Source organism: Pelodiscus sinensis, chromosome 15 (genome assembly GCF_052426305.1).
Source record: "Pelodiscus sinensis isolate ZL-2025 chromosome 15, ASM5242630v1, whole genome shotgun sequence".
Taxonomy (NCBI): domain Eukaryota; kingdom Metazoa; phylum Chordata; order Testudines; family Trionychidae; genus Pelodiscus; species Pelodiscus sinensis.
The window spans coordinates 43,211,621-43,237,300 of NC_143066.1; the positions used below are offsets into that span (position 1 = coordinate 43,211,621).

At 47.1% G+C, this 25,680-nt stretch overlaps 1 protein-coding gene across 6 annotated transcripts in view; it reads left to right on the top strand.

The window, feature by feature from the left end:
- PDPK1 (3-phosphoinositide dependent protein kinase 1) overlaps positions 1–25,680 on the top strand; it is a 97,409-nt gene that overhangs the window by 62,302 nt on the left and 9,427 nt on the right. For 5 of the 6 annotated variants that reach the window (XM_089769353.1, XM_089769352.1, XM_089769351.1 and 2 more), the window contains exons 7-12: positions 8,046–8,121; positions 13,286–13,354; positions 13,954–14,050; positions 14,815–14,988; positions 17,206–17,423; positions 24,142–24,199. In XM_089769353.1, coding sequence (XP_089625479.1) covers positions 8,046–8,121; positions 13,286–13,354; positions 13,954–14,050; positions 14,815–14,988; positions 17,206–17,423; positions 24,142–24,199 — 692 coding nt within the window. The remainder of the gene's footprint in view (positions 1–8,045; positions 8,122–13,285; positions 13,355–13,953; positions 14,051–14,814; positions 14,989–17,205; positions 17,424–24,141; positions 24,200–25,680) is intronic. The other variant, XM_089769350.1, reaches the window with a different exon arrangement.

Consider the following 25,680-nt stretch of genomic DNA (forward strand, 5'->3'; position numbering starts at 1 on the left):
GAAACCCACAGGGACTGAGAGGGGCTGGGGCTCAGAGTGAAGAGTAGACCCTTTCCCCACTTTACTCCTCTACCACCTTTCTGGGCAGCTAGCAAGGACCTTGGTGCCCCAAGAGCACAGGCAAGAGGTGGCATCCCAGGAAAAGTGTGGGACCTTAATTTGTATTAAGTTGTCTTTTGCTGGTGGCTACTATAGTACTGAAAGAACATGCTGGGAAATGTCCAGCTTTTGGGGATTTAATTTGTGATATGTTTAGGAACAATCTTCCATGCCACGGCAGGGTCTGCGTGATGTGCTGTAGTGTTTTACACATTTCGCACAGGGAAATGTTGAAGATATGGTGGCTAGCATGTCTGTGTGCGCCTGTGCGGGCACACAAGTGGCAATGCTCTGGCTGTGCCTCAAGAGCCCTGCACTTCTGGTGGTTAGTGTTTGCCTCAGAGGCTTGCTGTGACCCTCCATACAGCCTCTTTCCCTTTGCTAGAGGCAGTTTCCTTTCCCATTACTAGACACACCTGCCACTGCAGCCAACTGTTGTCCTAAAGACTGGCCCCTCTATCTCGGGCAAGCCACAGTCTGTCTGGGCCACACCTTGGTGGCAAGGTATGGTGGGTGTAAGGAGGGGACCTGAGCCCGCCCACTACTCTGGGTCCCAACCTAGGGACCCTCTGGTGGCAGCCTTGTCCTGCCCTCCTCTACTCCCCTTTACTGCCTCTAGTTCCCTCGACCACTTCCTCTGCATCTACTTGCCCTTGTTACAAGGCCTGCAGCCTAGCATTGACCAGTCTGGAGTCTTTATCTCTAGCTCCCCTTAGCCTGCCAAGCATTGCTCTAACCTTCCTGTGTGTGTCTGATGGGCAGCTCCTTATATGCAAGCTGCCCTCTGGTTTGTTTCTTAAAAGCATGTCTCTGATTGGCCAGGGCTCTGCACAGGCTCCCTCCAGCCTGCTTTAACCCCTTACAACCAGTGTGAGGCAGTTGCCCCACCACACTTGTATATAGAACTTTTTTCCTGTACTATATTTTTTTTACACGACAAGTAATCCTGTGGCATATGAAAGACTAACAAAAATATATAATGTCATGAGCTTTTGTGGGCAAAATCGTCTTCTTCAGATGAGCTTGAGTGGAGAAAAAAGGGGGACACTCAGAATTTATAACAGGAAAAAGAAGGGAGCCGGGAGGGGAAAGAAGTACCGGTTGTTGGAAGGAGACTTGAGAGAGGATGGCATCAGTGGACCACTTTATTGCCCACTGTGACAGAGAGTGCATTCCCCACACTGGGGGGGTGGCGGCTCACACTCTGGGGCAGAGGAAGTCCCACCCCTTTCACCCAGACTGGGCATGCTTGAAGTGCTGGAACAGTAGAAAAGGCAGCAGAGCAGCTCAGTCTGGGCTGACCAGCGAAGATGATGAACCTCCTGCCGGAGCTCCTAAACTGCTGCTGCCAGCCACCCTGGCGGCGAGAACTGGAGACCCAGGAGACAGCCGTAACGCAACCCCTGTGGAGTCCCAGGGAGAAGCAGCTGCCGGAGAGCCAGAAGACCCAGTTGCCATGTGGGACATTGATCCAAACAAAGTGGTAGGAAGTAACCCAGGGAGGGTGCAGGAGCAGCCTCTCCCACCCAGATATCCTCGGCGTGTTTTGGCTGGATTCCCCGTCACGGGAGCGGCAGACTACATTGCTACTCGTAGGGCCCTGGGTTGGGACCCAGTGGAGCAGGGTGGGCCTGGGTCCCCCTACCACGGCGTTGGCCTCAACAGTATTGACACTGGCCAGTAGGCCATACTGCCCTGAACTAAGGGCTATTTATTGACTCTAGCCAGTAGGCCATATTGCCCTGGACTGTGGGCTATTTATTGAGACTAACCAGTAAGACATACTACCCTGCACTGAGGGCTACCATTTACTGACTGTGGCTCGTAAACCATACTATCCTGAACTGAGGGCTACCATTTACTGACTCTGGCTAATAAGCCATACTGCCTTGAACTGAAGCATTTATACAGGCAGTCCCCGGGTTACGTACAAGATAGGGACTGTAGGTTTGTTCTTAAGTTGAATCTGTATGTAAGTCGGAACTGGCGTCCAGATTCAGACACTGCTGAAACTGACCGCCAGTTCTGACTTACATACAGAATCAACTTAAGAACCCCAGGCGTCCCCAAGTCAGCTGCTGCTGAAACTGATCAGCAGCTGATTCCAGGAAGCCCGGGGCAGAGCAACTCTGCCTCGGGCTTCCTGTAGTCAGCGCTGGTCAGTTTCAGCAGAAGCTGACTTGGGGACGCCTGGGGCAGAGCAGCTGGGGTGCTACTGGACCAACCCAGCAGCACCCCATCTGCTCTGCCCCAGACGTCCTCATTCAGCCGCTGCTGAAACTGACCAGCAGCGGCTGAATCAGGACCTGGGGCAGAGCAGCTGGGGTGCTGCCGGGTTGGTCCAGTAGTGCCCACGGGCGCTGCAGGACCAATCGGCAGCGCCCCAGCTGCTCTGCCCGCCCTCCCCCCCCCCCCCCCCAGAGTCCAAAACAAAAGCCTGGTCTGCTGGGGGGGGGGGGGGGAGCACACTAGCTGCGCCTCCCCCCCCCCCCCCCCAGCAGACCAGGGACACTGGGAGCAGAGCCGCAGCGGCAGCGGGGTGCCCGCGCCTCTGAGGCTTTGCTCTGGCAAAGCCTCAGAGGCAGGGACCCCGCCACGGCTGCGGCTTCAGTCTGGGTGCCTGTGGTCTGCTGGGGACCATCCCCAGCAGACCACAGGCACCCGGACTGGAGCGGCAGCAGCGGCGGTTCCCCGCGCCTCTGAGGCTTTGCTCTGGCAAAGCCTCAGAGGCGCGGGACCCCCCCGCGGCTGCGGCTTCAGTCAGGGTGCCTGTGGTCTGCTGGGGACCGTCCCCAGCAGACCACAGGCACCCAGACTGGAGCGGCAGCAGCGGCGGTTCCCCGCGCCTCTGAGGCTTTGCTCTGGCAAAGCCTCAGAGGCGCGGGACCCCCCGCGGCTGCGGCTTCAGTCAGGGTGCCTGTGGTCTGCTGGGGACCGTCCCCAGCAGACCACAGGCACCAGGTCTCAAGGGGCAGCAGCAGCGGTTCCCGCGCTTCTGAGGCTTTGCTCTGGCAAAGCCTCAGAAGCGCGGGAACCCGCCCGGTGCCCCTGGTCTGCTGGAGACGGTCTCCAGCAGACCAGGGGCACCGGAGCAGCTTACGAACGGGGCTTTCTCGCCCCGATTTCCGGGGCGAGAAAGCTCCGTTCGTAAGTGCGGATCCGACGTAAGTCGGATCCGCGTAAGTCGGGGACTGCCTGTATATTGACTCTGGCCATTGGGCCACGCTGTCTGTGAGCCAGGCCACTTATGGACTCGGGGTTACCCAGAGACTGGTGGAGTGTTCCGGATTATGACAACAGCCAACCCCTTTGTGTCTGAGGCGGCGACGTCTGCACCCCAGAAGGTGATCACCCCAGTGATGGGGAGTGCTTACGCCACCACATCCACACACATTTACCTGAGACCCCCAAAATACCATTCCAAGTGGCAAAGATTTGGCGCTAGTTATACTCCTTTAGACCTTTTAGTATGTCCATTCACACATCTGTTATTACCAGGGCTCAACAAACTGCGGCGAAAACCACTCGCCAGCCCCGCACTGCACATGTGCGAGACCCGCACTGTGTGTGCGCAAACCACTGGTAAACGGGGCAACTTATTGAAATCTACTCGCCCGTGGCGAGTAGATAAGCAGATTTGTCGAGCCCTGATTATTACTTTCCATAAACCCTTATTTAGTAAGGTTAACTCCCATACAATGAATATTAATAAGCAGGTGATTAATACAATTATACCCACCCCTGTTTGTTGTTTACTGGTTTTTAGTTCAATCAGCATTACAAAATGTTATAATCAGCAACTTAGGGGGAATGAAGCTCTGACCCTGATAAGTTTTACAGTGAGTGAGAACAGGCAGGGGATACAATGAGGCACAGTTAACAATGAGTGCTTTTATCAAGTTGCAGCCTAGTGTAACAATGCTTCAATCTATCTCATTAATAGCAGGGAGGGAAAATATGTGCTTCACTATCTTTCTACATGCAGCAGGGAGGGAGAAACAGGCCTCACTTGTATCTTTCGTGCAAACAGCATAGAGGGAAAAGTGGGCCCCATGCAAAGAGAAAAACAGGCCTATAAGTTAGCAAGGAAAATTGTGCAGGTCTGGCTAGGCCCTTGCCAGTGTTACAGGCCTTCCTAGACCACACTAACTCTGAAATATTCAAACACTGACCAATTTTTAAATGGCTCAAAGGGGTACGAGTTAGTCTGTAACAGGAAAAACTTAAAAAACAACAAATAGTCTAGGACAGTGGTCTCCAGCCTTTTTAAGCATGAGATCACTTTTTGAATTTAAGTGCAACCCAAGATCTACCTCATACCCAAATACCCTTGCCTGGCCTCCCCCCTTTGTGCCCCTTCTCTCAGCCTTCCGCCTCCTGCTCACTCCATCCTCCCTCCCTTTCACCAGGCTGGGGCAGAGGTTTGGGGTGCAGGCTCTGGTCTAGGATTAAGGGAACTGGAGTGCGAGAGGGGCTCTGATCTGATCTTGGGGCAGGCAGTTGGGGTGCCAGATGGGGTTCTGGGGGCAGGCTCTGGGAGGGTGTTTGGATGCAGGGGTGCTCAGGGCTAGGGCATGAACTTGGGGTGCAGGAGGGGGTTCATTACTGTGGTGGGGTTTCAGGACATGGGCTCTGACAGGGCACTGATTACCTCAAGTAGCTCCTGGGTGGTGGTGCAGTGGGGCTAAGGCAGGCTCATCCCTCCCCTGGCCCTGCATCACTCCCAAAAGTAGCGAGTAAACTCCCTCTGATGTCCTGTTGCGCCCACCGCCCTGCTCTGTGGAGATGGGATACAGGGTGGGAGAGGGGGCACCTTGACACCAGTGCTTTGCTTCTCCCTCCCCTGCCCTGCACAGCAAGCAGGAGGCTACCAGGAGTGGGGGGAGGCAGCTCCAAGACAGAGGGCAGGAGATGCGCAGCACAAGGATAGAGGGGCAGCTGAAGTGCCGGCACTTGCTAGCCTCTTAAACCAGTCAGGATCACCTGTCAGAAGCTCCAAGATCTACCAGTAGATCCCAATCTACTGGTTGGTGACCACTAGTCCAGTAGCACTTTAAAGGCTAACAAAACATGTAGATGGCATCATGAGCTTTCCTGGGCATGAGGCGGTTCAGGGAGGAAAAGCCACTGCGAACAGCCGGCTTCAGCTCCAGCAGCTGCCAGCCACGAGCCCAAGGTATACTCCAGCCCTGGTCCTGGAGCAGCCAGCATGGGCGTGGCCTGGCAGTGTGCCGCAGTCTGGCACCAGTCTGCCGACCAGCGGTTGGGAACCGTTGGGTTCAAATGTGCTTCTACAGGTTTTTGTGTGTTACCATTTCTAATATCTGATTTGTGTCCATTTATCCTTTATCATAGAGACTGTCCAGTTTGGCTAATATACATGACTGAGGGGCATTGCTGGCACTTGATCATGTTTATCACATTAGAGGATGTGCAGTTGCATGAGCCTCTGATGTAAAACGTGACATTTGTTATTTGACTTCTTGAATGCATTTCACAATGAACTAAAACTTGGTGAAGGAATTGACTATATAGTTTATACAGACTATACAGTTTATCAACAAAAAGACTTGGATAAAAGTTTTTAATAAATGACCATCTTTAATGGTAATCTTCAAACTGCTGTGCATTTTAACACCTTGTTGATTTGCTTTGTTTTTCAATAGAGAGAAAAGTAAAAATAGCATAAAGTGAACATACAGCCCCCACGTGGCTTTTTATGCAGTATACATGCTTCATGTAGGCAAAGGAACATAGAACATAGTTAGGGCCCTACCCAATTCATGGCCGTGAAAATGGACTGTGAAATCTGTTTTCCTCCCATGAAATGTGGTCTTCTGTGTGCTTTTATCCTATGCTATACAGCCTTCACAGGGGAGCCCAGCATTTCGTAAATTGGGGGCCCTTACCCAAAAGAGGGAATTGTGGGAGGGTCATAAGGTTATTGTAGGGTATTGCCACCCTTCCGTCTGTACTGCGTTCAGAGCTGGGCAGATGGAGAGTGGTGGCTATTGGTCAGGTGCTTGGCTCTGAAGTCAGCGCCCTATCAGCAGCAGCACAGAAGTAAAAATGGCATTACCATACCAGGCCACCCTTACTTCAGAGCTGAATGGCCAGAGTGCAACAGTTGCTGATGAGGGCCCAGCTCTGCAGGCAGCAGCCCAGATGCAAAGGTGGTAATATCAAACTGTGCCATCCTTATTTCTGTGCTGCGGCTGGCAGCAGCTCTGCCTTCTGGGCAGCAGCCACTGTTCTCCAGCTGCCCAGATTTGAAGGCAGTGTACCATCAACAGCAGCACAGAAGTATAGGTAACAGTACTGTACCCTCCAGTAGCATTGTGTCCCTCTTACAAATCCTTTTTGGTCAGGACCTCTACAATAATAACATGATGAAATTTCAGCTTTAAATTGCAGAAATCATTAAATGTATGATTTTTAAAATCTTATGACCTTGAAATTGATTAGAATGGACCTTGAATTTGGTAGGGTCCTAGTTGTTGTACTAACCCAGGGGTGAGCAATAATTTGTGATGAAGGCCACTCCAAAGAATTTGGTAAGTAGCCAAGGGCTACATTCTTCTATGATATTAAATGAGGAGGTGCAGAATCTGGGATGAAGGTTGTGTGCTCAGAAACCTGTCAATGGGAGCTACAAGATTGTGCTGAGGGTGCAGACAGGGCATGAAGCCTTTCCCTCCCCAGGCTAACAGCTGTTCATAAACAGGGCCCTATGGCTGGCCGCTATGAGCAGCTTGCAGGGCTGGGGCAGGCAGGGAGCATGACTGAGGCTCCTGCTGTACTCGTGGGCTGGATCCATTTGATTGGCAGGCCACATCTGACCTATGGGCTTTATTTTGCCCAGTTCTGTGCTAACCACAACAAGGCACTGGTCTAAGGAAGAATTTAGAGTAACTATTTAAATTTATGCTTATGGCTTGTTCAGGACTCCTCAGAGAGGGGGGAGCAGAAAAGGGGTTTGTGTGTTCAGGGCCAAGATTCTTCAAAGTACAGTACTGTATGAGTTGCTAAATGTAAATGGAATAGGGTTCCTTGCTCCCTGTAGCACTTTATCTTCCTTAATACAAATCTTGACAGTCTGTTACTACCACAATATATCCCTTCGAGTGACACCAGACAGTATTGTCTTACATCCACAGGTTTCTCTTCTGCTGAGTGATGCATGTGCTACAAGTGAAATAAGGGATTAGTTGTGGCACAAGATGACACATGAGAGGAGCCCAGCAGGAGTGATTTATACTGTGCTGGGCATCAGGAGTATGGTTTGTGAAGTTCCAGGCACTGGGAAGAGGCAGGGAACACAAAGTAAGAGAACGTCAGGTGAAAGGGCTCCTTTTAAAGAGATGGAGTTACAGATGAAATAAGTTGTGATAATGTTCTATAGCAGTCTGGAAAAACTGTTAAAATGTATTCGCCAGTCAGAATGCTTACTTGCCTGCCCTCTGTTAAGAATAAAAATGGAAGGAAAATTTTTTGTAACTGCACATCCAAAAAACAGGTATAGTTCATGAACACAGAACTTCGGTGAGTTCCTGTGATTACGTTGCATACTGTTCAATACAGGCAGTCCCCGGGTTACATGGATCCGACTTACATCGGATCCCTACTTACAAACGGGGTGAGGCAACCCCGCACTAGCTGCTTCCCCCCAGCAGACCAGGGAGACGTGGAGCGGCTTTTCTCAGCAGACTCCTCAGCTTGAGAATAAAGGACTGAGGGAAGTGAGGTGTGGGAGAATAAAACTGAGCTCTGGAGAAATGTTTGGCTAGAGTTTCCCCTACAATATGTACCAGTTCCGACTTACATACAAATTCAACTTAAGAACAAACCTACAGTCCCTATCTTGTACGTAACCCGGGGACTGCCTGTAGATTTAATGTTAGTTACTCTAATGAAGACTTGACTTACATCTTTCCCTTTTCTCCCAGCACGGGCAAACTCATTTGTTGGAACAGCACAATACGTTTCTCCGGAATTGTTGACAGAAAAATCTGCCTGTAAAAGGTAAGTAGTCTTTGTATCTATAGAGAATTTTAAGGACTTAGCTTAAGTATTTTAAAAGAGGTAAAATAGTATTGAAAATATCTTACACTTTAAAGAAAATTTGCTTAAGCATCTCTTGTCTTTTTTTAATCGAAATACATTCCTTATTGGCCAATGTTGCTCCATGTGTGAGCACTAGCTTATTGGATTGCTTATGAGTTCTGGGGTCTGCAGACATAGTGATTATACAGCAGCGATTCTCAAGCTTCAGCAGCCTGATGACCCCCATTTTTATTTATTTTTTTTTCTTGGATCCCCAACACCAGGGTTCCCTCTAAAATGCGCGTCTGCATGGGTGCGCACCAAAAATTTCAATTGCCCTCACGTTCTCAGCACAGCTGCGTGGCTGCGGCCCCAGCAGGAGGATGGATGCCACATCCCAGGAGCAGCGAGTTAGCCACCATGTGGCCCACATAGTGGCTGCTGGAGCTGGAGTCTACTAAAAATAGCACCACAGCCCCGGCTGCAGTCCTGGCACACAGGGCAGCCACATGGCCACACCCACAGGAGTAGCTGGGGCTGGGACCACAATACTAAAAATAGCACCATGGTCCCAGCTGGGGTGCAGTCATCAAATGGCCCAGGTGGAGTGTGGGAGCCCCAGGCTGTGGGAGAGCCCCTGCTGGCAGTGGGGCTACTGGACGGAGCACAGAGCCACTGGGGAGGAGCCCCTGGCGACAGCAGGGCTATTGTGCGGAATGCAGAGCTCTGGGCACAGGAGTGAGGACTGCTGAAGAGAAACCCTGTCAGCAGTGGGGTGACTGGGCAGAGCGCGGAGCCCTCCCAGATAAAATCAGATCCTGGGGGGGAAAAACAGAGCCCTGGGTGACAGCAGAGCCATGGGAGGATTAGGGGTAGCAGTGTCTCCCTCCGCCATGGGGAGAGTAGAGCCCTAGGCAGCAGCAGGCAGCCAGGAGGACGTGTGGAAACGTGGGCTCATTGACCTCCCCTGGACTGGCAAATTCCCTGGCCCAGGACCACTTAGGTCCCAAGGGTGCCAGAGCAGGGAGGTTCATTCTGTAGTTTATTTTTGAGGGGTATCTTTGCAAAATTAAGGCTAGAGTGCTTTTAATGAAAGTTGAGGTTCTGGAACACAACATAGAGCCTCTAGGAGAAAGAGCCAACTCAGCAAACCATCATAAGTTCAGTCATTCCCATAGAACAGGGGTTCCCAACCTGGGGTACGTGTACCCCCAGGAGGTACGAGAAGCTTGTCAAGGGGGTACAGGGAGTATTTGGTAAATAACTAGATTATCCTAATTGAAATATTCCAAAAGTAGTAGTGTTAGTGAAAAAAGTTGGGGATTCTAGAGTCTAGAATTTATTTCCTTTCATATTGAAGAGGGGGTATGGGAAGGTTTACTAAAAGCCAAGGGGATACGGGGACTGAAAAAGGTTGGGAACCCCTGCCATAGAAGGAGGTGCTTTGTTTCATTCAATTTGATGAGATACCAATTTACTTAACAAACCGCTTGCATGAATCTCTAGTTAGGTAGCAAGCAGAGTTTTCTGTTGATATCCTCATGTCATTTGCCTCTCTTGGTGGAGAAGACATGTCTTGTCTCTTTTACAGTGTTCCCCATTTAAAAAAAATCAATGTTTGCCACAAGTTACCATAGGGAATAAGATGACTGTACTGCCTCAGATAACTGTATATGCTAGCTGAAGGCAACTGCTAAATTAGTGTTTGGAAAAAATAGCTATTAATGGGACAATGTCAGATTGGAAGGATGTCTCTAGCAGAGTTCCACGGGGGTTTATTCTGGGGCTTGTGGTGTTTACTATCTTTAGTAATGACCCTGCATGTACGAATGAGAGCATATTAATCAAATTTGCAGGTGATACAAAAGTAGCTGGAGGTGGGGTTGCAAAAACTGAAGGATAGAACTAAAATTCAAAGGGATCTTGATAAATTAGAGAATTGAGGTATATCAGAAATTCAGCAAGGACAAATGTAAGGTGCTACACCCAAGGAAGAAAAACCAAATGCACAAATACAGAATCTCAATCTCAGTCTCTCTCTGTGAGTGTATAGGCAACTAAAAATTTCTTAATGAATATTGATTACAACCGCTCCCCGAGTTGCGAACGGTCAAGTTACGACCATTCGCATTTACAACCAAAGCTCCCATGGAGCGGTCGTAAAGGCGGTCCCCGAGTTATGAACGCGACCCGCGCTTATGAACAGTGCGGTCGCGTGTAACTCAATGAGGTCCGAGTTACAAACGGATCGAGTTTCGGCCAAGTGTTTGGTCCGTAACTCATACGTAACTCGGAGAGAGGCTGTATTGTATACTGTTGCTAAATCAACATGCAGTTGATGATGACATATTAAAGGGACTTTTCTGTGATTCACAGGGGAATCTAAAGCATGCAGATGCTATAAGGAATATAATCAATAATTAGATTATGTACTGTGTAGTAATGTGAACTGAAGAAAAAGAACTGGCTGAAATTTTCTGGTGATATCCCTAAATTCATTTTCTGAATGTCATTTACTTGCAACTGCAGAATGAGCTTTTAGAGTCAATGGTGAGGGATGGTGCATTAATTTTTGTATGCTTTATAAATTACTACACTTTTTTGACTGGATTGGGCTGGGAGGAAAGTGCAGGGGTTGGGTTGAAGGGGGCACTGTGCAGAAGATGGGGCAAAAGGGGCACAATGCAGGGGTAGTGATAAAGGAAGCACAGGATGGGGGTGCAGAGGTCAGGGAGCCCATGGATGCAGGAATGATGGGAATAAGGCTCGGTGGGAGTGAGAGTAGGAGCCAAGCTTGGTGGTTTTCAAGGTGTATGTGTGCAGGCTCCTGCACCTTGTTAATTATCCCTTCTTTAATATTTTTTCCTTCTCTAACAATTTAAATATAAATAAATATATTTATATGTAATAAACATCCATTCAGTGTGCAGTCGAAAAAACAAACAAAATGTTAGGAATCATTAAAGAATGCATAAAGAATAAGACAGGGACTATCATATTGCCTCTGTATAAAACCATGGGATGCCCACATTTTGAATACTGTGTACAGATTATTTACTTGTTCCCATAATATAGGGACTAAGGATCACCAAATGACATTAATAGGTAACTGGTTTAAAACAAACCAAAGGAAGTTTTCCTTCACGCAGTGCATAGTCAACCTGTGGAACTCATTGCTAGAGGATGTTGTGAAGACCAAGACTTTAACAGGGTTCAAAAAAGAACTAGCTAGATTCATGGAGGTTAGGTCCATCAATGGCTGTTAGCCAGGATGGGTAGGAATGGTGTCCCTAGCCTCTGTTTTCAGCGGTTGGAAATGGATGACAGGAGAGGGATCACATGATGATTCCCTGTTCTGTTCACTCCCTCTGGGGCACCTGGCATTGGCCGCTCTTGGAAGATACTGAGCTAGATTGACCTTTGGTCTGACCCATTATGGCTGTTCTGGTAGCACACATCTGAACAAGTGCATGTGATGTCAATTTTGGTGCACCACACAAAATTCACTCCGCTCACAGATGGAAACTCTTCTACCAAACATTGCCTAACACCCCTGCCTGTTTAGTCTAGGCCGCACCCACATCACCTCTTCCCCAAAGCTTCAGTGTCCTCCAGGAGAGACAGCCTGATTCTGGAAGACTCCCAGGAAACCAGGACGGTTGGCAATCTCCTGCATACCACAGACCAGCTGTTTCCTGGCATGGAGGAGGCCCCAGGAGGGAGTGGGAAGAGAAGATCAGTGGGCTGATGGACCCCCGGAGTACCTTTGCAGACCTCCATTTGAGAGATTCTGTACTACAGGATTTAGGTTTTGTCATGAGAAGGAAGTTGATGGTGAAAAGCACAGATATCCCGGAAGCATAGTAATAAACAAAAAAGTTTTAGAAATAGTTTTGCATCCAAATAGCTGCCAGCCTTTTTCAGTCCATTTTGAACATATGTTAACTCAAATATGAGCATCTTCTGTTGTAAATGCAATAGAATGTTTTGCTTTTTCTGTAGGTAGCTGGGAAGAGAGTCATGATCCTCTTGCAGTGAACTCATTTAGTCCACTGGGATAGTCCTTCAGTTCACTTGTGTTTTCACGGAGCTTTGTGTCTCTCACAACTTTACCTTTAAGATCTTTTTCAAACAGGAATCCCATTGCAGCTTGGTTCCTGTAACACCTTGCATAGTCAGTTTCAGGCTGTGGTATCTGGCTGTTCCCTCACCACAACAGAAAGTAAAGTAGATATGCTAAAGGAAATGTCAGATCTGTTCATCAAAGCTTTAAAATATGCAGCTAAGTATGCTACCTTCTGTATTCATTGCTTTAGAGAGTTTGACTAGCGAATTGGTATTGGCCACTGTCGGCAGACAGGATACTGGGCTAGATGGACCTTTGGTCTGACCCAGTATGAAAAAAAGAAAAGAAAATTGTTAGCCATTTCCTTTTAGAAACCACAAGCTCCCTGTAAAGACAGAGCAGATAATCTCTGAGCTGGTAGTCTCTTCAGCAAGATAGAAGTCCTATCCTGAAAAAGAAAAAATAATGCTAAGTTGTTCACCAAAGTAGGTGAATAGTATATGTTGTGGTAAAGTGATCAATAAGTGGCTTTTCAAGCATCTTATTACTTGCTACATAGTGGTTGTCCTAAAAAATGCTTCAAATGTAGTGTAGTCTCATTAGCCTTTTAGACATAAATGAAAATCTTCAATGAAAATAAAGAGGGGGAAGAGGGGATGTAGTTTTTGAGGCTCACGCACTGCTGTATCCAGATTGTTGCAGCCTAAGGCACTAGTAGTTGCTTTTCTGTTCTTTCTGATGATCTGTCATGTATGTGGGCTGGCAGTGGTTTAGGAACAAGTAAGCTCAGATGTATACTTGAGTTGTGTACTTTTTTCCTTTATCATATCTATTGTACTTTGTTGGAATATAGAGACAACTTTTCTTTATAGCCTACTTTTCTAGCTGGCTTTTCTTGCCACATGTTGTATGTAGTGTGTATGAATTGTGCTGAATTAGTCTCTTCCATTGACTATATGTTTTCCTGGTATCCTGATTGGTAAAAGCTGAGAATAAGTAATGCTGTCAAATGTATAGGTTTACTGAATGAAGACAGTAATTTGTATGGGCAATTTTTTTCTCCCTCTTCCTTTAAAGTTCTGACCTCTGGGCTCTTGGATGTATAATATACCAGCTTGTAGCCGGATTGCCACCATTTAGAGCTGGGTAAGAGACTTCAGATCCTATCTTGTATGTAAATTATAGTTTTGTTTTTGTTATTAAATTGCACTGTTTTAAAGTGATATTAACTACGGTATACCCTGAAAGTTCTAGTTACGATTTTAACCATTGTTCATTATATCTAATAATTTAGGGCTAGAGACTGTGCCTTTGCTACAACCGGGAGTCCCCAGGGGCTAGTCAAAATTCTCCTGGAGCTCCCCCACAGTTCATATCACCATGGTGGCTAACACATCCATGAGGAGGCTATCGCACACTCCCACCTCTATGCTGAGTCCGTTTCTCTTACTTCAGCATTCGTGCTCTTTCAGGCATCTAGTACCCCAAAGGGTACAAAAAGTAGGGAACTATTTGCCCTTCAGGAATTTAGTGTGTCCTTTGCTCAGGGCTATAAAGGTGGGAGAAAGCTTCTTGTGCTCTCTCTCTGGTCGTCTTTGAGCAGCTTCACAGGAGCTGGCCCTCAATATTGAAAGAATAATGGGTTATTTTAAAAAATTCTATGTACTGTTTGTCTTGTGTGATGCCATGGTAAAAGTAGCATAGGCAACATCTGATGACTAAATATTATATTCTCTTTCTTTCAGCAATGAATATCTTATATTTCAGAAAATAATTAAGTTGGAATATGACTTTCCAGAAAAATTCTTCCCCAAGGCAAAAGACCTTGTGGAAAAGCTTTTGGTAAATATTCAAGTTATATTACTGTCAGATGAATAAAGTAAATAGGATCTGCATAATGTGCTGAATTTATGAAGTTTTCCTACATTTGTATCCAAACTACTATAAACTTCCAAACCTCCTTTAACAAGAAACCTTAAAGTTCTTGGCCATTTATGGAGAAAATTTTTCTTGAAAATAGCATCTGTTATTAAGCTGCTTTTAAAATTTACTTTTATCTGAATTGTGAAGGTGTGTGTAGAAGGAACACATTGATTAATCAAGCTGAAATAAATTATTCTAGATAATCACACACAAGAACACATCAGACTTACTGCACACATTTACAAACTCTTCATACCCTTAATTTATTTCTTGGAAAGTTGTATGATGCATTATTTATCTGAAAACATCTCTCTAGCTATTAGACAGAAATAGTTTCATATTGGTAAAATTTGAGTTAATTTTCATTATATTTTAAGAACTTACCCCTATCACACACCATAGTACTTATACCTGCTATAGAATTATGCTAAGAAATGTTTGTATTGTGAGGATTTAAAAAGTGATGTCTTATCAATGATGATTAGGTGCAGGAGTGAAATGAACCTACAGAAAATATTTACCTTAGTGCAATTTTTTAAAGCTGGACAGACTAATAGAGAGTTTTGCATGTTAATGTGCAGGTTAAAACCCAGATGGGATTGCCATAATGCTGTTATAAAGTTGAAAGTGAAACTGGTTACCATTATTTTAAAAAATTGTTAACTTCATTTGAACTTGTTCAGGTTCTGGATGCTACAAAGAGATTAGGTTGTGAAGAAATGGGAGGGTATGGACCTCTTAAGGCTCATCCATTCTTTGAAACCATTACATGGGAGAATCTGCATCATCAGACACCCCCAAAGCTCACAGCCTATTTACCTGCTATGTCTGAAGATGATGAGGATTGTTATGGAAATGTGAGTGTCAGTTGTGCTATACTGCAACTTGAGGCTTTTATACAGAGTAGATTCTTGCCAACATAATATTTTTATTCAAACTGTTCTTGATCACAATTCATGTTGAGATCTTTAATAGACATTGCAGATACTGCTGGTCTCAAAATTTGTATTGAAGTTGCATTTTGAGGAAAAATGGGGGGTGGGGGTCGCCAAACAGATTTTCCTGTGAAAAGTGTCAACTTTTTGTTTACATTTCCCCACTCACCTTGAAAACCATAAACAATTCAGCTGAAAACTGAAGTGTTTTTATTTTAAAACGTTGCCATGATACATCATCTGCCCATTCTCCTGCCTGGCCCAGGCTTGCTGGCTGGATTACATCTCTCCTGTGCACTGCCTCTGCTCTTCAAGAGTGAACTGTAATACATCATGGCAATGCTGAACAAACAGGGAGCTCCAGCATGAAGAGGAGAGTGCTCCCTCTTGACACCATAGCAGCATTTCCAAATTGAAAAAATTGTTCCTGCTGAAAAACCTACAATTTTCTATCTAAAGTGTAGCAGAAACCCATCCTTTCATTATCAAAATGATCCTAGGGGGCAACACCATCCACTTTTCAACCAGCCGTAGTTACAGACTGGTAGATCTATGTAGTATACATTAAAGGTGTTAATAGATCCTAGTTCATCAGTTAACCGGTTAAATGTTAGGTTAACCTAAGGTTTAACTGGTTAACCAACTAAGTGGGATGCTGGAATTGGTTATGGCTCATCACCTTCTACATGTTGGTTCGATCAGAACAACTCTATTATGTGCTGTCATCCCGACTTTATCTTTTAGGAGGAGTCAGTGTGTTCCTGTTATCCTTGGGAAAATGTGTTTGTGCCATTCTATATATCGGAATGTTCTGGTATCTCTTGATACTGGCATGTGTTTGTGTGAGTGCTCTGCGACTAGCACTTCATAGGGTTGTGTATTTCTGCAACATTAGTCTTGTTCTTGTCAGATTCTGTTAGCAGCCTCATACCTGGCCTCTGATATAAAGACTTATGTCTCAAGCTCTTTTCCTACTACAATAGGCACCCACTGTGTGTGACTATCAAATTGGACAGGTTAGGCATCTGAATGCCTGTCTTACCTTGGGGCTCAGCTGAGTGTAGTTGTGGCAACAGTGCATATGCTAGAGCAGGGGTGGCCAACCAGTTAGAGACGAAGAGCCAAAATAGCTGTGGATAGAGTGCAAAGAGCCATATATTATATTTATTTATTTATTTTTATATATCTTATCTATAGCTATAGATAGATATAGTACACAAAATGTAGTGATTAAAAATAACATTACAGGACATTTCAGACAAAAACCAATAAAAAAGTCTCTAGTCACTTAAAAAATTCACAGCCAGTGCATGGATCTTCAGAGAACTTGACAAGGAACAAACCTCAAATGTAGGTACTTAAATAGTGTTGTGAATTCTAACATTTGTACCTCCTGGAACTCCAAAGTATGCAAGAGAGCACACCAGTTACACCTCTTATGGGATGCTCTTAGTTGATCTGTTAAGATGTACAGTATGCTGCTTAAGAATAATAAGACGAAATAACTAGTAATACTAGTGAGATGAACTGGCAAGTGAAAATTCCTAAGATGTGTTTGGATATGGAATAGTCTCCAGGAACAATGCTTCCATAAGCGAAGACAAAAATTGAACTGAATTACCTCATATTTATTCTCCTTTGTAAAGTGCTTTCGGATCTATGGTTGAAAATTTGTAGAAGAGTTAAATAATATTATTTGTATTAGATTGTGACAAACCGAGCACAACCATAAAAATTAGAGGTAGGAAAGACAATGCAAGACCCAGCTGACAGTCCTAAAATTTAAGTTCCACTTCTTCCAAATAATTAGCCAATTGATCTGTTTTTAATTCTTTTTTGGAGTCTCTTGAAACGTGACCTGGCTCATTGTCATGTGTGTACATAATCAATAAACTGACTGATTTGTTTTAGAACTTACTGATATCTCTAATTCAACTTTGTGTCAGTGATATATTCCCTGTTACAAGCCAAATAATTTCTTGGTTGTGCATTTTAGAGCATGTTGATTTAGCAAATCAGCAATAAAATTATAGAGTTAAAAGGAACTTCACTGTTTTATTATGAAAATGTTGAATATTGCTTTTTGTTTAAAAAAATAAGTGACAGTAAAATCTGTTTTAATAATCTTTCCTCCTTTAGTATGACAATCTCCTGAGCCAGTTTGGTTGTATGCAGGTTTCTGGTTCAGCATCCTCCCATTCACTGTCTGCCCCGGAGACGAATCGCCCACAAACATCAGGCAACAACATAGAACAATACATTCACGATCTTGACAATAATTCCTTTGAATTGGACTTGCAGTTTTCTGAAGATGAGAAGAGGCTACTACTGGCAAAACAGGCTGGTGGAAATCCGTGGTAAGATGTTGCAAATGGTTGATCTATGATTTTTGTGCTATAATAAGGAATCTACGAAACAGTAAACCATCTATCTGGTCTTGCTTTGGTTCATATTCACCTTTAGCAGAGTCTTAAAAACTGAACACTTAGTGATTTTGTTAGTAATTATACTTCTCCTGACTAAAGGCTTTTGATATTCCTATTTTAAGAATTATGTGCAGTGATGATCTGAAAAATATCTGTGTGTGTGTATACAGGCAGTCCCCGAGTTACGCAGATCCGACTTATGTTGGATCCGCAATTACAAACGGGTTTTGCTCCACGTATCCCTGGTCTGCTGGAGACCAGCAGACCAGGGAGACGGGGAGCAAAGCCTCTGAGGACGCCGGCAGCGGGACAGCCGCGGCGTGTCTGGGCTGTCCGCTGCCCGTGTGCTCCGCGGCTTTGCTCCATGTCTCCCTGGTCTGCTGGTCTCCCCAGCATACGGGGAGCCAAGCCGGGGAGCACGCGGGCAGCGGACAGCCCAGACGCGCCGCGGCTGTCCCGCTGCTGGCGTCCTCAGAAGCTTTGCTCCCCGTCTCCCTGGTCTGCTGGTGTCCAGCAGACCAGGGAGACGGGGAGCAAAGCAGCGGAGGACCCAGGTGGCGGGACCGCGGTGCGTCTCGGTCCGCCGCCCACGTCTCCCTGGTCTGCTTGGGGGGGGGGGCAGCTAGTACGCCCCCCTCCCAGCAGACCAGGCTTTTCTCCGGACACTTGTGGTAGAGCAGCTGGGGCGCTGCCGGTTGGTCCCGCAGCACCGCTCTGGGCGCTACTGGACCAACCCGGCAGCACCCCAGCTGCTCTGCCCCAGGCGTCCTGATTCAGCCGCTGCTGGTCAGTTTCAGCAACGGCTGAATCAGGACGCCTGGGGCAGAGCAGCTTGGGTGCTGCTGGGTTGGTCCAGTAGCACCGAGGAGCGGCGCTACTAGAGCAACCCAGCAGCACCCCAGCTGCTCTGCCCCAGGCGTCCCCAAGTCAGCCACTGCTGAAACTGACCAGCGCTGACTACAGGAAGCCTGAGGCAGAGTTGCTCTGCCCCGGGCTTCCTGGAATCAGCTGCTGATCAGTTTCAGCAGCAGCTGACTTGGGGACGCCTGGGGTTCTTAAGTTGAATCTGTATGGAACTGGCGTCCAGATTCAGCCTGTTGAAACTGATCAGAGGCTGATTCCAGGAAGCCCGGGGCAGAGCAACTCTGCCTCAGGCTTCCTGTAGTCAGCCGCTGGTCAGTTTCAGCAGCGGCTGAATCTGGACGCCAGTTCCGACTTACGTACAGATTCAACTTAAGAACAAACCTACAGTCCCTATCTTGTACGTAACCCGGGGACTGCCTGTATATATGATGGCAGTGGGGTTGTGTTTTACCTCTGACTCCATGTCACATGAACTCAGCTAACAAATTGAGAGATTTATTATACTTGCTACTTCTGGAAAATCAACTTGGGGGTCTGAAAAACAGAATGGTTTGTTTGCTTCTCATATATGGGCACCAGTAATAGAAGTTCTTCAAGTGATTGCTCATGTCCATGCCACATTAGGTGTGTGCATTTGCTACATGACTCATGCTGGACGCTCCCTGGTATCCCAGAAGAGCATGGGGAAGTTGGGAGAAGAGACAAGACTTTCTGTGGGTGGCTCAACACCTCAATCGGAGAGTTGAGGGCTGACTCAGGCAGATCAGTCCAGCCCTCTCCATCCTGCTCCAGTGACACCCAGGAGCAATGAAAGCCCCATCCTATTGATCTTCCTGGTCACAGAGTCCTTGGACTGTAGGACTTGCCTCAGGTCCCATTCCTGTTCCAAACCTCAGTGCCACATAGGAGGCATTGATTGCCTGGTGTCTCTCACTGATCTTCTGGCCTACTCTGCTCCCTGAGGTCCCACGATAAAGACTCATGCCGCTCAAACAGAGCCTCATGGGTCCGTAGCTTGTCACTGGGCAGAGGGCAATAAGAGGCCCTCCTGCTCTTGGTCACTGGGCAGTGATTGTGAGGCCTCAGATCTGGTACCAAATAGGACTCTTTGCCACCAAGACAAGCCAAAACACAAATTTTGCTGCCCTCACCCACAACATCACAGCCTATAGACTGGCTGCAAGGACAGTGGACGGTGTCCTGGTTTTCCTAGAACCCATAGGGTTCACTCAACCTTCTCAGCGGGCCCACTCGGTGTCAGCAGCTTCAGAAAGACCAAGCCAGTGCAAGCCCCTGAGAAAGATCTGGCCCCATCTCAAAAGGCCCCAGCAAGCCAACAGTCAGTCCTGCAGAAGGAAGAGGCAGAACTCATGGAATCGGCATCTTCCTCATTCTCTCCTGATGAGGCCATTAAAAGCCCCCGCATCTGGTGCCGCATGATGACGTGAAGGCACACAAGGAGCTCCTGAAGCAAGTTGCCTCCAGTTTGGGGCTCCATGCTGAGGTGTTCGAGTAACAACCAGATGCACTGTTCGATGTGCTTAGCTCCACAGCACCCTTTGGCATGGCCTTGCCCTTCCATGAGTGTGTTATAAAAATCACTAATGTCCTGTGGCAGATACCCTCATCTCTGCCACCCATTTCCAAAAGGGTTGAGAGGAAATGCTTTGTCCTGGCTAAAAGCCACAAGTATCTTTACACTCACCCAGCCCAGAACTCTTTAGTGGTAGAGGCAGGGGCAAGGTCAAAGAATAAAAACTCCGAGACTGAATTTGTTTGGCTGTAAAATGTATTTCTCCTCCAGCCTGCAGTTATGGGTGGCCAATCCTCTTGGGCCGCTATGATTTTTAATGTGTGGTGAGCCATGGCAGAGTTCAAGGAGTTGGTTCTTGGAAGGAGATTGGGACTCTCCTGGAAGACGGCATGGTGGCAACAAGAGCTGCCTTCTAGGCAGCTTCAGATGTGGTGGACTCAGCTGTCTGCATGGAGATTTCTGGCTACTCCTCTAGTTTGTCGGCGGAAGCTCAACAGTCTATGAGAGACCTTCTGTTTGATGGCAGTGCCCTGTTTGCAGAACAGACAGGGATGAAACTACATGTTCTTAAAAACTTCTGCATTACCCGTAAAACCCTGGCGTTTTACATTCTCACCCCTGCCTGACCAGCCAGGAGAACAGGAGCTACAAGCCTGTGCCAAGTTATTTCTATCTGCCCCACACAATAATCTAAGAAATCATTTTGAGGGTGCACCCAAGGGCAATATACTGGACTTCTCTGTGGATCCAGTATCTTCCCTCCCTCCCCGCCCCCAGTTTGGCATCCATCTTACCCACTTCCTCCCATGAAGAACTGCCATAATGCTGGCCCACTGGGTCCTACATACTGTTTCTCAGGATTCTGTCCTCCAATTCCTACCATGCCTACTCCACTCCCCATCCCTTTTCAGTGATCCCCATCATGAGAGTCTACTTGCACAGGAGGTTCAGGAACTGTTGTGATTGGAGGCAATGAAAGAAGTTCTGCTCCAGTATCAGGACTAGAAGCCCTTGTTCTGATATTTTCTAATTCTGAAGACCAAGGGAGGGCTTGGCCTATCCTAGACCTGAGATACCTCAACAGATACCACATGGTTAAGTTCTACATGATCTCCTTATCCCCATCATTCCCACTCTGGATCTGGGAGACTGGTATGCCTTCCTTGATCTGAAGGGGACAAAATTTAACATTGCAATCTTTCTGGGTCACAGATGTTTTCTTAGATTTACAGTGGGGCCTTCACACTACCAGTTTTTCAGTCCTCCCCTTTGACCTGGCTGTGGCACCAAGGATGTTTACCAAGTGCATGGCAGTCTACTTCAGACATAGGGGCATCGAGATTTATCAGTATCTCAAACTAGTTGATCAAGGTCAGTTCCAAGGTCCAGGTCCAACACGACATAGTGGTCCTCCTAGACACCTGCTGGTCCTTGGGTCTGCTAGTCACTGACAAGTAGTTCGTACCAATTCAGAGGATAGACTTCATTAGAGTAGTGCTCAGCTTGACTCAGGCAAGAGCATTCCTGCCCCTAGGCAAATTCCAAGCCCTGGCAAGCCTCAAAACAGGTGTCTAAGTTTCTCCCGACTGCACCCAGGGTCTGCCTGTGTCTGTTGGGTCATGTGGTGGCATATGCATTTGTAGTCCGTCATGACAGACTCTTCATACAGCTGCTCCAGCAGAGGCTGGCATCAGCTTACTACCAGTCCCGGGACCACTTAGGCAAAGTTGTCACTACCCCCCCGGAAGTACTTACCACCCTGCAGTGGTGAACTGTTCCAGAGAATGTTGTGGAGGAAATCTAGTTCAACACTCCTGCTCGGTGTCTCAAAATAGTTTCCGATGCCTCAGATCTTTGCAGGAGTATGTACCTCAGCGATCTCTGGACCCAGAGATTGTCTGTGGGCCCTGGTGGATGTGGGGTTGCATATAAATGTTAAGGAACTCAGAGCAGTTCTTCTGGCCTACAAGGTCTTCCTGCTGCGTATGTCAGGCAAGGTGGTACGAGTCGTCACAGACGACATGGTCTCAAGGATCTACTTCAACAGGCCGGGAAGGGAACACTCATCTGCTCTCTGCCAGGAGACACTCCTTCTCTGGGATTTCTGCATAAGTCACAAAACCTGTCAGGAGGTCAGTCACCTCCCAGGAATAGACGTCCTGGCAGATTACCTCAGCAGGGACTTCTAGATGGAGCGACCACTCACGGTGAGAAGTGGCCTGTGTGGTCTTCCAGAGATGGGGGTTCCCCCTCGTGGATCTGGACACCATTAGATAAAACAGAAAGTGCCACCAGTTTTGCTCCCAGGGGGGACTGAGCAGAGGTTCTCTCTCCAAAGACTGCCTTCTGTCGTGGTTTGAAGGTCTGCTGTATACATTCCCACTGATCCCTCTTAGCCGGGTCCTAATTCAGATCAACAGAACAAGGCTTGAATGAACATGATCGCCCCAGTGTGACCTTGCCAGCACTGATTCAGCGCACTCATTAACAGAATCCCATACTCCCCATAACCCTTTCCTAGCCATCTGAACCTGTTGTCCCAGGACCACAGTCAGCTCCTGCATCCCTGCACCTGTTGATGTGGAATGTGCCTTCTTATAAGAAGTCCAGCAGGGCTTGTTGGAAGGCAAAAGCTGACCGTGAGGCTGACCTAAAAGGTAGAGTGAATGAGGTTCTTCCACTGGGCATCAGAGTGGGGTATCTCTCCTAAGCATGCTCAGCGCAGTCCGTTCTAGATTACTTGCTGTAGCTTGGGACCCCGGGCCTGGCACATTTCTCCAGCAAAATTCATATTTGCTTTTCATAACCTGCTTCAGGGATAGACAGTGTTCTCCCATGACATGGTGAGATTCCTGCAGGGCCTCAAGTGACTATCTAGCTGGTCCTCTCCCAGCTCATGCAGATCCCGCTCCCTTTCCTATTTGTCCTGGAAAGAAGCGTCCCTGGTTGCAGTGACTTTGGCAAGGCATGTCAGGGAGATAAGGGCTCTGACTTTGGAGTCTCCATACCCAAGGACAAGGTCCAGCTGTGGCCCCACCTGGCCTTCCTGCCAAAGGTTGTTTCTTCTTCCACGTGAACCAAGACGTATTCCTGCCTGTGTTCTGTCCCAAGCTTCACAAGATGATGGAAGAGAAGTGTCTTTGTACTCTGGATATTTGGAGGGTGTTGGCTTTTTATCTGGAACGTACTAAGCCCTTCTGCAGGTCTGTGCAGCTCTAGTCGCTGAATTGATGGAAGGAACAGCCTTCCAGTTTCCTTTCAGCAGCTTTCCTGCTGGATCACTTTGTTCATATGGACTTCCACAGGTCCCTCTGCCACAGATCATTCAGGCCCACTCAGCCAGGGCTCAGGCATCCTCAGCAGCCTTCCTGGTGCACGTTCCTTTACAGGACATCTGTAGACCTACAATATGTCCTTGGTCTACACGTTTACATTTCAATATGCCATCACTCAGCAAGCCAGAGATCACACTGTGGATTTGGCAGACAAATGCTGAAATCAGTGCGGCCATGAACTACCAGTCTCCATAGGTACTGCTTGGAGTCACTTAATGTGGAATGTACATGAGCTATCACTCAAAGTAAGAATAACCTGTTCCATAACTGGGTTTGTTTGCTCATGTCCGTTCCATGATCTGCTCTCCTTCCCCCACTGTTGGAGTTTCCAGCAAAAAGGAACTGAGAGTGGGGGAGTGTGCCCCCCCTTATACTGTGCTATGCAGGCTCCACTGCAGTGGTCCCCAGAGCTGCTCCCCGCTGGGTACTGGGGAAGAAAAAACTTCCAGCACCAGTGCATGTGGTGAGCACATATACCTGATCTAGAATAGACATAAGCAACACATCTGGAAGAACACCAGTTATGAAATAGGTAACCTTCTCTTTAAGACAGATTAAGCTCAGTTACACATCCCCAGCCCTGCTGTCTTCAGATTGTACCATCAATAACAGGGGCAGTCAGTCAGTCTTCTCATAGTAGGAAATAAATTATAACCTACTGATGTTTAGCAAATCATTTTGGGGTAGGGAAGAAGAGGTTGGAATTGATCTAATATTTAAAGTTATGAGTTTGGCTTGTGGAACAGAGGGAAAACCTTTAGAGAGATATGGAACTTTTTTAAAGATTTCAAGGCATTGAATCTTTAAAAATGTCTCAGATAAATTTGAAAGAAAAAACAACTAGATTAGTGGTGGCGATGTTTTTGGGGGAGGAGTGCTTCTGTAATGACAGTAATTATTTTCTTTTTCTTGTTAGGCACCAGTTTGTAGAAAACAACTTAATACTAAAAATGGGTCCAGTAGATAAAAGAAAGGTAAGTCTCATTATCCCAGCAAAATGTAAAATGTCATCATCTTGCACAGTTGCATCTCTAGCATTGCTAAGGAACCTCTATTTGGAGTTCTCAAATTCACATAGGCAGTTCTCAACAATTACTGTAATCTACTTGCCCATGGCGAGTAGATTACAAGCCGGCACAGCCGCACAGCACGGTCAGCGCATGTGCAGCGTGGTCTGCGCATGCGCAGTGCGCCGAACTGCACGGCTGGCGAGCCCTGCACATAGGCATTTTAGTTCTGTCCCAAATGTACTGTTCCTTTATAAGATGTCCTAACATGTCATCGCAAACAGCTTTTCAATAATTGAATGTCCTTTCTTCTATTTTAAATTTTATTGTACCCTCTTGGTGGGACAAAAGCTGCAGTCCGATTTGTAATCAACTGTGCATGGAGATGTCTTCTGTCTTCCTCTACGAATTTGATTAGTTCAGAATTATGCTCAGTTTTCAGTTCTTGATATGGATGTTTGCTGTGTGCAGTGTTGGATTGCTAAGGTCTGAAGCTAGAATAGAGGCTGCTATTGTCCTAAATCTAGCTTTTAATCCTTTTGAACTAGAATGAAACAAACTCTCATCCTAAGTGCAACTCCACTTTCCTTCCCTGTCTCCTACATCTGACTTAGGGCTACTTTAAGGTAGCATTAAAATCAATTTAAGTATTTTAAATATAAGGTTGTTGTCACTTAACTGACTCCAGTTAACTGACTCCAGTGAATTGTCATGAACTGCCTATAAATGCAAAGTGTCTTCACCTCAGTCATTATCTATTTACATGTCTCTGTGCATTTTCTCTTCGGAAGTCCATTGTTGTGATTACTTGCTTCTATACAGGGAGCTAAAAATCTCTGAAATAGATGTTGCTCTGTTACAGTGTCTATTCAGGGGCTGTGCCCCCTGCTTGCTATGCTCACCAGCTCCCCCTCTCTCAGGGGGTAGGTGTCTGGTGGGGGGGGGGGAGAGGTACAAGAGATGGGGAACGTGCAGGAGCAGGCTGGGGGTAGGTGTCTGGCGAAGGGGGAGGGGGCAGGGTGGTGAGTAAGGGGGCTGGAGATGCAGGGTCTCAGCTTGGGGGGGATATGAGTGAGCAGGCTGGGGTGCTGTGCGGTCTCATCTGAGAGTGTGTTTAAGGGGGCTGGGGTGCTGCAGAGAGGGGAGGGTGGATAGCTTGCTGCTCCTGCCTCACCAAAGCCCTGGGTGGGTGGCTGCACAGCTCCTGACCCCTTCCCCCCCCTCCTCCCCCCGGGACTGGGTAAAAGAGAGACTGCATGGCTTGCAGCTTCTGCCCTCCTGGAGCACCAGGGAGAAGGGAGGCCACACGTTTCACAGCTCCCTTCCCTGGAGTGGGAGGAGGGAGCACAGGCCGCACATCTCCCTGGCCCCCCTGGAAGGAGGGACAGTCTTGTGGTTCCCACCCCCCAGAGCACCAGGGAGGTCTCGCAGCTCCCGCTCCCCTGGGA